The 11,511-nt window shown below is 40.6% G+C and overlaps 2 protein-coding genes across 2 annotated transcripts; both read right to left on the reverse strand.

The window, feature by feature from the left end:
* Positions 1–1,371: 1,371 nt before the first annotated feature.
* Positions 1,372–3,175, reverse strand: LOC150039535 (endogenous retrovirus group K member 25 Env polyprotein-like; the record flags this gene model as incomplete). The annotated part of the gene is made up of 1 exon (XM_090327765.1): positions 1,372–3,175. A coding segment is annotated over exon 1 (1,804 nt), but the record flags the coding sequence as incomplete, so codon positions are not given.
* Positions 3,176–3,177: 2 nt separating this feature from the next.
* LOC150039536 (endogenous retrovirus group K member 7 Gag polyprotein-like) lies at positions 3,178–8,103 on the reverse strand. Its single transcript, XM_090327766.1, has 2 exons — positions 6,558–8,103; positions 3,178–3,233 (listed from the first exon to the last, which is right to left on the reverse strand). The coding sequence occupies exons 1-2, from the start codon at positions 8,101–8,103 to the stop codon at positions 3,178–3,180; spliced, it is 1,602 nt and encodes a 533-aa protein (XP_090183892.1).
* Positions 8,104–11,511: the final 3,408 nt, after the last annotated feature.

The raw sequence follows: 11,511 nt of genomic DNA on the forward strand, positions 1-11,511 counted from the left end.
TGAAGTCATAGAAAGTAGGTGTGGGAAGTCATAGAATGGAGGAGTGTGAAGTCATAGAGTGGAGGTGAGTGAAGTCCCAGATTCGAGGTCTGTGATGTCATAGAATGGAGGTGTGTGAAGTCAGAATGGAGGTGTGTGAAATCATAGAGTGGAGATGGGTGAAGTCATAGAATGGAGTTGTGTGACATCACAATGGAAGTGTGTGAAGTCATAGAATTGAGGTGTCAGAAGTCACAGAATGGAGGTTTGTGAAGTCATAAAATTGCCGCAGACCGACTCAGCGGGATTGCGGGGAGACCAAGTCTGGATTCACAGGTCAGGAATGGATTCGGCGATGACAGACAGACACAAACGCAAGGGAGGTTCGAAATCTGCTGCGAAGTTTTACTTGTTGAGTGTGAGATTATATACAGTCAAAGCAGGAGTAGTTTCTTTCAGTTGGCATAAGTTCAAAAGATTACAATCACGTTTAAGAATGGTTACAGGGTACATTTTTCTGAGTAGAAAAGAAACTTCTCCCTTCATTCTAAGAAGCCATGGTTAATAAGTCAGACATTATGGTTAGGCGTCATCCGTCTTAGCATTAATCACTATTAGCTTTGTTTACCATCTGTTTTCTAGTTCTTCCTATGATTCTGTTTCTAAGTTAGTAATTATTACTCTTGTGCCAGGAATTGTAAAACCTTAAACCTAAGAGTCCATTGTTGCTGTTCAGTTAGAGCACATCACGGTGCTCTAGCCCTTCTAATCCTTTCCCATGTGATTCATTAGGTACTTGTGACATTTACACAAGTAATGCAGACGCATTAAAGGCATATTCAGGTAAACTAACATTTATTACTAATTCAGAGATCATGTTTTCCGTTTAGTTTCTAATTCTGTCTTATTATTAGTAGAGTGCATTGAGGTCATCAAGGCTGCTGTGGATGTGTTTGCGCCAGAGTAGCCGGGCATGCACTTTTAGTTCCTGGAGCATCTAGTCACTCAATCAATTGTTTAGGCCAGTGGCTGGCACAGAATATTGCTGCCATACCATCAACTATCAGAAATGAAAAGAGTGTTAAAAGAATCCCAGCACCCAGCATTATGAGCATTCCACGCATATGCCTCGGTCTCTGCCAGGAACCTCCAGGAGGCCTGATCACCATTGGTGCGAACCTCAGGACTGGCAGCCATTCAAGCTCTTTCTGCTCCATGCTGCACAGACTCCACTGGAGTGGATGTAGCAGTTCCCGGTTTTTTATTTTTTAAGCGATATGCGTAGAAGTCACGTTCAATGGAGTGCAGGGAAGTTAAAATAATTCTGAAGATAATAGGAAATATTATTAAAATGATGATTAGGACAGCAATACCTACACCAAAAAAAAATACAATATTGAATCCAATCCAAGGGATTCAAGCCTTTTAATGTAGAAGATAAAGTTGTGGAGAGAGTAGAAATGTCCCAGGACTCCAAGTGCTGTTGACTTATGGCTGTAATTTGCTGCTGCAGGGTAACCATATCATAGGTAAGATTTGTATCTTTCCAGACACCTAATAAATGAGCCTTAGTCTTATTCCAATCAGCGGAATCGTTGTATACGAAGGGAGTAACACATATAAATTTATAAGAAGGATGACATTTTGTGGACATTTGTGTCTTAATGTTAGTGATATCCTGTCCTATTTCTAATACCACCTCTTCTAAGGCATTTAGTCTTTGTTCAAGTTTAAAATCTATTATACGTTGTTCATTAAGAATAACTGAAATATTTTTATGAAAATCATTAACAAAGGAAGCAGTTTGCATTTCTTGTACTAAAGCCATAGTAGAAACAGTAAAAGATGTAATAATAGTTATAAGAGCCGAAATACCTAAAATTAAAGCAGTAACAAAACGTTTTGGACGTAACAATTCATTAACCTTCTGTAAGACTTGGAGTGCAGAATTATCATACCAAGTTTCATTTCCCAAACTCACAGGCAATAAAACATAAGCAGGTCTTTTCACAATAATTACAGTGGACAGATCTTTATCAATACTTGAATTAATACAATTGGTTAAAATACATGAGTGGCAGTACACATAATAAGATTCCCCTAAACTGGTAATATTAACAAAACTTGAATGTCCTATAAGTAAGGCAAAAGGGTAGGCAACACATGCAGTGGCTGCTACGGGTGTAGCCACAGTCTGTTTTGGTTTTCTAAGAAGTAACATATTGGCAGAAGCAGGTAAACGATAAAGATCACTTTGTGGAAAAAGAAAGCCTAAAGAAGGATGTTTTAGGTACCATAAAGGAGATACCCATCCTGGGGTATACCAGCGTCTTATGGGTTCAGAACCATGTGGCTCGTATCCATTAAACTTATTAGAAGAGTTTTTGAAATAAGATTTGTAATCATAATTTGGTGATGAAACTGAGAAATCCCAAATCTCCTGATTAGTACCTACTGGAATAAATTTTGTACCAGAATGAGGAAATCCACAGGAAAGCCAATGTGGCATCTGTTCTTCATCATTTTCCCAAAAAACATCAGGCTTAAACTTTTGCTGACAATGAGACAATAGAGAAGGGGGAGATTGTTCTTTAAAAAATGTCTCATTATAATTATAATAACCTAATGTTAGTATTTGAAGTTCCCATATGCGGCGCTTACCTCCTTTTTCTTTTCGAGAGGATTCAGGAATAGGTATAGCCTCTGGAGTGTCTGTAAGAAAAGTCCTGTAGTTAACAGGAAGACACCCATACGGAGCTATGCCTTTTAAAGCAAAACAAATAGGCAAGGTATCAGACCTCCCCTCATAATTGACGTAAGAGGAAGTAACATGGCCAAAATGGAAGGTCGGAGACCCCCCCAAGATGTCAGAAACATTAGTCATAACCTTAATATATTCTGAGTTTCCCCAGCCTACTGGATGTAAAAGCGGAGGCTTTGGAATATAAGCCCAGTAACTTTTTGCTGAAGTCACCGGGGAGTTCACAGCAAGGAGAGATAATAATGCTAAAAGGAGAGTTAATGCAGTCTTTGGCTGGTGGGTTGTTTTTAGTAATGTTTCCGCTTCATGTAGAAGATGATGAAGATCTTTTGGAGGGCGAGGTGTGCTCTGCTGCGGTTGGAGTGAAAGACGGGCCATCGCTGCATGCGTTCGGCGGAAGAGTTGCTTCTGCTTTCGTTTTTGTCTTCGTGACATTTTTAGCCGCTGCGGGCCGGATGAGCCTGTCTGGAACCCAGATGGGAGTCTCGGCATCCTGAGGAAAAACACAAGCATAACCTCGCCCAGACGTGATTAGAATATCTGGGCCTTTCCACTGTCCAGATAATAGATCTTTCCAAATGACCTGAGGGTGTTTTGGGTCCTTTTCTTGCATCCAATGTCTATGTGCAGCAGAAAGACCATCATCATTAAGATTTAAGAAATTCAGTACAAATAAAACATGACTTAGAATATGATGAGGAGAATAATATGAATTAGCATTTTTTATTTTAGATATTTGTGCCTTTAGTGTTTGATGAGCACGTTCAACTATAGCTTGTCCTTGAGGGTTGTAAGGAATTCCAGTGGTATGACCTATGCCCCAATTATTTATAAATTGCAAAAAAGATTTTGAAGTATAAGCTGGAGCATTATCAGTTTTTATTTTAAATGGCTTTCCCATATATGCGAAGCTAGCAGTAAGGTGTTGAACAACATCCTTTACAGCTTCTCCAGTTCTGGCCGAGGCATATATCATATGAGAATAGGTATCTATTGCAACATGCACATACTGTAATTTACCAAATTCTGGGACATGTGTCACATCCATTTGCCAGACGGCTAAAGGTTTTAATCCTCGGGGATTTACGCCCATTTGAGGGATGTTTCCAATATTAGGACATGATCTACATTGTTTAACTATTTCCCTGGCCTGTTCTCTAGTGATTTGGAACATATGTCTTAGAGCCGTGGCATTCTGATGATGTATATTATGACTCTTTTGTGCTTGTTCTAGGGCTAGAAATATTTTTGTGTAATGATCTGCAAGAGCATTCCCCATAGCTAATGGTCCTGGAAGGTTAGAATGACCTCTAATATGCCCAATATAATATTTATGATGTCTTTGTCTAATAAGATTTTGCAATTCTAATAACATATTGTAAATATCAGTTTTTTCTGCAATTACAGCTGTCTCTAAAGCAGGAAAACAAGCACATACATATTTAGAATCAGTATATATATTTAAAGGCTCGTGATAATGTTGAAAGGCCATGATGACTGCAATGATTTCTGCCTTTTGTGCAGAAAGGTTATTTTGATATTTAATTAAAGGAGGATGACTAGGTTCTACTACCACAGATTTTCCATTAGAGGAACCATCTGTAAATACTGTGATAGCATTTGATAAGGGAACAGAAGACCATAAATGAGGAAAAATCACAGGAGTTTCTTGAACAAACCTTAAAATGGGACTCTGTGGCATGTGGAATCCAATGACTCCTCTAAAGTTTAATAATGCTATTCCTATATCATTACTTTCTTGTAATATAAAATCAAATTGTTGTTTAGTGTAAGGCAAAATCAATTTATAAAACTCCTGTCCAAATAATTCTTTTGACCTCACCCTACCTTTGATTATTAGTTGTGCACACAGATAATCAAATCCAGAAATTACTTTATTTTGTATATGGGGCAAATGTATCCACTCTAAAATCCCATTTTGCCACAAACATCCTGTAGGGGTGTAAGCAGTGCTTATTATAATTAAGTCCCATGGTTGGCTATAGTCTATTTGTTTAACAAAGGAAGTACTCAGTCTTTGCTCTGTAATAGCCAATGCCTTTTCAGCTGCTTTATTAAGGGTTCGAGGAGAATTAGGGGCAGAATCACCCTGTAACAATTCAAAGAGTGGCTTTAATTCTCCAGTAGATAATTTTAGCTGAGGTCTTATCCAATTGATATTTCCTAAAACCTTTTGTAAGTCATTTAGAGTAAGTAGAGAATCCCTGCGAATCTGTAATTTCTGTGATGTTATTTTTTGTTCATGAATAACGTGCCCTAGATATCTTATAGGTAACTGGTATTGAATTTTGTCAGGGGCGATAACCAGCCCATTATTTTGCAATGATTCTAATAATAAAATTAAAGACTCCTGTAATTCCCCATGAGTTTTTGCTGCAAGTAAAATATCATCCATATAATGAATTAGATAAACATTAGGAAATTGTTGTCTTACTGGTTCAATAGCATTGGCCACAAATTTTTGACATAACGTAGGACTATTTTTCATTCCTTGAGGTAACACTTTCCATTGATATCTTTTGTAGGGTCTTATAAAATTTACTGATGGTACACTGAATGCAAATCTCTTACAATCCTCAGGATGTAATTTTATTGTAAAGAAGCAGTCTTGTAAATCTATGACTGTAATTTTCCAATTTTTTGGAATTGTTACTGGATTTGGCAGTCCTGGCTGCAATGCGCCCATGTCATGCATGGTTGCATTTACTGCTCTTAAATCTTGTAATAATCTCCATTTACCAGATTTCTTTTTTATGGCAAAGATAGGAGTATTCCAGGGACTAGTAGTCTCTTCCAAATGTCCTGAGTTTAACTGTTTTTGAACAATAGTTTCTATGGCCTGTATTTTTTCTATGGTAAGGGGCCATTGATTAAGCCATACAGGCTCTTCAGATTTCCAAGATATTTGATCTGCAAATAATGTAGCCTCAATGGCCCCTATGAAAAATATTGTTCATCAATGTCTGAGTCTGTAAATAGCTTAACATTCATTTCTGTCATTATGTCTCTTCCCCATAAGGAGAAGGGCAATGAGGGAATGACATAAGGATGGATGGTTCCCTTTTTCCCATCCACTTCCCAGCGTAGGAGTTCTGCACTTTTTGCTACATTAGAAGCCATTCCCAATCCCTGTAATGAGGAGGAAGTTTTTATTACTGGCCAAGCTTGAGGCCAATCTTTTCCTGCAATACAGGTCTTATCTGCTCCTGTATCTAAAATACCCTTAAAAGTTTTTCCATTGATTTTTACAGACAGAAAAGGCCTATCCTTTCCTATTTCCGTAACCCAAGCTACTGTATCAGTTGACCCGAAAGAGCCCTGACCTCTTTCCTTTGACAACTCCGGGTTAGGTAATTTTAAATAAGGAAGCAAAAGTAATTGTGCTATTCTTTGTCCCTTTCTTAGGACTACTGTTCCTTTAACACTTTTAGCCATGATTTTAATTTCTCCAGTAAAGTCAGAATCGATCACTCCGGGAAGCACTTCAATCCCTAATTTAAAGTTAGAACTTCGTCCCAGTAACAATCCTGTAATTCCTGAGGGTAGAGTTCCTTGAACGGAAGTAGGCACCAGTTGAACCCCATCTTCCACAGACAGGATTACATCCTTGCCTACCGCTACATCTAAGCCTGCACTTCCTGGACTGGCTCTAGGCAAATTATGTATTGTGAATTCTGGAGCCTCTGGGTTAAGGGCCTGACTGTTGGCCTTGCCCTCCTTTTCCTCTCTTGTATTGGGGCTGGGAGGCTGCCCCTTTTCTAGTTTTTTGATTCCTTGATTTCTTCTTCTATTTTACTTCCGTCTTTGTGGAATTTTGATTTACATTCATTTTTCCAATGCCTTCCTCTCTGGCATCGGGGACATATTCCTGGAGGATTCCTTTTGTATGTTCCTCCCTGTTTTTTGCTAGAGCAATCCTTTTTCATATGTCCTGATTCCCCACATTCAAAACAAGTAGGTTGAGGCCCTTTCTTAGGTCCTCCACCCCCATATGTCTGCTTGACATATGAATGAAACGTTTGACCTTTCATAGCTGCCGCGTAGGCCATTCCTTGCACTACTGCGGGGGAGGCATCAGCACATGCTTTTATATAATCTTGCAATGAACCTGTTTTCCTTAAAGGACGAATGAGGTCTTGGCAGAGTGTGTTGGCATTTTCCCATGCCAGCTGCCTTAGCAGTATGTCAGTGCCTTCACTAGGAGGAAGCATTCTATGAATTGCTTCTTCTAACCTAGAGACAAAAGTCTGATAAGGCTCCTCCATTTGTTGCTTTATTCCTGACAAGGTGGATCCCTTGGTTCCCGGTGGCGGGATAGCCCTCCAAGCCAACACAGCATTAGTAGTAACTTCCTTAAGAATGGCTTTTGGCAATTTTACTTGAGAAACAGGAGTAGTATAATCTCCTGTTCCTAAAAACATGTCCAAAGAAATTTTCGGGCCTCTTTTTCCACTAGACATCTTTTGTAGAGAGATATTTGCCCTATCTTCATAATCAGTCCTCCATAGGATATAATCCCCTGGAGATAAAGTTGCTTTTGCTGTCTGATGCCAATCATGAGGAGTTAGCCATTGACTAGCAACCATGTCTACTATTTGAGTAGTATAAGGTGCAGAGGGTCCCATCTGTTTGACAGCTGCCTGCAATTCCTTTAAAGTCTTTAAGGGAAGAGGTTCCCACTCTGGGTCCTCTTCATCATCAGTACCTGTACCCATAACAACAGGAAAAGCAAAGGAAGTATCCCCCAGCTCTCGAGCCTTGGCTACAGCTCCCTGAAAGCCTATAGGAGGCAAGAATGTCCTTTTACGAGGAACAGGTTTAGGTTTATTGTCATGCAATGAGAGAGCCGCCATCCCTTTTCTATGATGATCTCGATCCTCCTCTAATTGGTACCGTACAGCCTCCTCTTCTAAATCCCGTTCTTCATCTGGATCTAATTCATCCTCATCCTCAACACCTTGAAACTTATTGTTGGTGCCATAGGATGGCCTTTTATTCTTTGAAGTACCTTTTTCATCTACATCAGAAGCTGTTTCCTCAATAAGTAGTTCTAAATCAGTTTGTTCACTCAATAAATCCCTCATCTGTAACCATAAGGGATATGCTTGGCGTGGTATAGAATGTTCCCCATGCTCAGCTGTATATCTGCGCATCTCCTTTCCTACTCTCTTCCAATCTTCCAATGTAAGACTACCATCCTCAGGGAACCAGGGAGAAACCTTCATCAGAAACTCATAAAATTCTTTGCCTGTAGCATCCGAAACTTTTAGACCTCGTTCTGCTAACATGTGCTTGAGAACGGAAACAAAAAGTTTCTGTCCTTTAGTTCCTGATTGCCCCATGATTAATCTTACTCACCCTTCACCAGTCTCCCTTGTTTTACTGGCGGGACTGCAGTTCCCTTGGTGAGAGCCTATCCACTCCTTGGAAAAAGAGAAAAGAAAGGATAAAGTGTTACCTGTCCAGTCAAGTCCCTGTTCGGGCGCCACTTGCCGCAGACCGACTCAGCGGGATTGCGGGGAGACCAAGTCTGGATTCACAGGTCAGGAATGGATTCGGCGATGACAGACAGACACAAACGCAAGGGAGGTTCGAAATCTGCTGCGAAGTTTTACTTGTTGAGTGTGAGATTATATACGGTCAAAGCAGGAGTAGTTTCTTTCAGTTGGCATAAGTTCAAAAGATTACAATCACATTTAAGAATGGTTACAGGGTACATTTTTCTGAGTAGAAAAGAAACTTCTCCCTTCATTCTAAGAAGCCATGGTTAATAAGTCAGACATTATGGTTAGGCGTCATCCGTCTTAGCATTAATCACTATTAGCTTTGTTTACCATCTGTTTTCTAGTTCTTCCTATGATTCTGTTTCTAAGTTAGTAATTATTACTCTTGTGCCAGGAATTGTAAAACCTTAAACCTAAGAGTCCATTGTTGCTGTTCAGTTAGAGCACACCACGGTGCTCTAGCCCTTCTAATCCTTTCCCATGTGATTCATTAGGTACTTGTGACATTTACACAAGTAATGCAGACGCATTAAAGGCATATTCAGGTAAACTAACATTTATTACTAATTCAGAGATCATGTTTTCCGTTTAGTTTCTAATTCTGTCTTATTATTAGTAGAGTGCATTGAGGTCATCAAGGCTGCTGTGGATGTGTTTGCGCCAGAGTAGCCGGGCATGCACTTTTAGTTCCTGGAGCATCTAGTCACTCAATCAATTGTTTAGGCCAGTGGCTGGCACAGAATATTGCTGCCATACCATCAACTATCAGAAATGAAAAGAGTGTTAAAAGAATCCCAGCACCCAGCATTATGAGCATTCCACGCATATGCCTCGGTCTCTGCCAGGAACCTCCAAGAGGCCTGATCACCATTGGTGCGAACCTCAGGACTGGCAGCCATTCAAGCTCTTTCTGCTCCATGCTGCACAGACTCCACTGGAGTGGATGTAGCATAAAATGAAGGTGTATGAAGTCAGAATGGAGGTCTGTGAAGTCACAGAATGGAAGTGTGTGAACTCAGAATGGAGGTGTGTGAAGTCATAGATGGAGGTGTGTGAAGTCATAGTATGGAGGTGTGTGAAATCACTGTATGGAGTTTTGTGAAGTCACAGAATGGAGCTGTGTGAAGTCAGAACGGAGGTGTGTGAAGTCAGAATGAAGGTGTGTGAAGTCACAGAATGGAGGTGTGTAAAGTCAAAGAATGGATGTTTGTGAAGTAAGAATGAAGGTGTTTGAAGTCATAGAGTGGAGGTGTGTGAAGTCACAGAATGGAGGTGTGTGAAGTCATAGAATGGAGGTGTGTGAAGTCATAGAATTGAGGTGTGTGAAGTAATAGAATGGAGGTGTGTGAAGTCATAGGATCGAGGTGTTTGAAGTCACAGAATGGAGGTGTGTGAAGTCACAGAATGGAGGTGTGTGAACTCACAGAATGGAGGTGTGTGAACTCAGAATGTAGGTGTGTGAAGCCACAGAATGGAGGTGTGTGAAGTCATAGAATGGAAGTGTGTGAAGTCATAGAAAGGAGGTGTGTGAACTCAAAATGGAGGTGTGTGAAGTCTCAGAATGGAGGTTTGTGAAGTCATAGAATGGAGGTGTGTGAAGTCAGAGAATGGATGTTTCTGAAGGAAGAATGAAGGTGTGTGAAGTCATAGAATGGAAGTGTGCGAAGTCAAATTGGAGGTGTGTGAACTCATAGAATGGAGGTTTGTGAAGTCATGTAATGGAGGTGTGTGAAGTCAAAGAATGGAGGTGTGTGAAGTGAAACAATAGAGATGTGTGAAGTCACAGAATGGAGGTGTGTGAAGTCACAGATTGGAAGTGTGTGAAGTCAAAACGGAGGTGTGTGAAGTCACAGAATGGAGGTGTGAGAAGTCACAGAATGGAGGTTTGTGAAGTCAAAAAGATGGTGTGTGAAGTCACAGAATGGAGGTGTTTGAATTCATAGAATGGAGCTGCGTGAAGTCAGATGGAGGTGTGTGAAGTCAGAATGGAGGGGTGTGAAGTCAGAATGGAAGTGTGTGAAGTCACAGAATGGAGGTGTGTGAAGTCACAGAATGGAGGTGTGTGAAATCATAGAATGGAGGTGTGTGAAGTCAGAATGGAGGTGTGTCAAGTCACAGAATTGAAGTGTGTGAAGTCAGAGAATGGAGGTGTGTGAACTCACAAAATGGAGGTGTGTGAAATCACAGAATGGAGGTGTGTGAAGTCATAGAATGGAGGTGTGTGAAGTCATATAATGGAGGTGTGTGAAGTCATAAAATTGAGGTGTGTGGAGTCATAGAATGGAGGTGTGTGAAGTCATAGGATCGAGGTGTGTGAAGTCATAAAATTGAGGTGTGTGGAGTCATAGAATGGAGGTGTGTGAAGTCATAGGATCGAGGTGTGTGAAGTCACAGAATGGAGGTGTGAGAAGTCACAGAATGGAGGTGTGTGAAGTCACAGAATGGAGGTGTGTGAAGTCAGAATGAAGGTGTGTGAAGTCACAGAATGGAGGTGTGTGAAGTCACAGAATGGATGTTTGTGAAGTAAGAATGAAGGTGTTTGAAGTCATAGAGTGGAGGTGTGTGAAGTCACAGAATGGAGGTGTGTGACGTCATAGAATGGAGGTGTGTGAAGTCATAAAATTGAGGTGTGTGGAGTCATAGAATGGAGGTGTGTGAAGTCATAGGATCGAGGTGTGTGAAGTCACAGAATGGAGGTGTGAGAAGTCACAGAATGGAGGTGTGTGAAGTCACAGAATGGAGGTGTGTGAACTCAGAATGTAGGTGTGTGAAGCCACAGAATGGAGGTGTGTGAAATCATAGAATGGAAGTGTGTGAAGTCATAGAAAGGAGGTGTGTGAACTCAGAATGAAGGTGTGTGAAGTCACAGAATGGAGGTTTGTGAAGTCATAGAATGGAGGTGTGTGAAGTCAGAGAATGGATGTTTCTGAAATAAGAATGAAGGTGTGTGAAGTCATAGAATGGAGGTGTGTGAAGTCAAATTGGAGGTGTGTGAAATCATAGAATGGAGGTGTATGAAGTGAAAGAAGACAGGTGTGTGAAGTCACAGAATGGAGGTGTGTGAATTCATAGAATGGAGCTGTGTGAAGTCAGATGGAGGTGTGTGAAGTCAGAATGGAAGGGGGTGAAGTCAGAATGGAAGTGTGTGAAGTCACAGAATGGAGGTGTGTGAAGTCACAGAACGGAGGTGTGTGAAATCATAGAATGGAGGTGTGTGAAGTCAGAATGGAGGTATGTCAAGCCACA

Source organism: Megascapheus bottae, unplaced genomic scaffold (assembly GCF_031878675.1).
Source record: "Megascapheus bottae isolate mThoBot1 unplaced genomic scaffold, mThoBot2.hap1 HAP1_SCAFFOLD_157, whole genome shotgun sequence".
NCBI classification, from domain to species: Eukaryota; Metazoa; Chordata; class Mammalia; order Rodentia; family Geomyidae; genus Megascapheus; species Megascapheus bottae.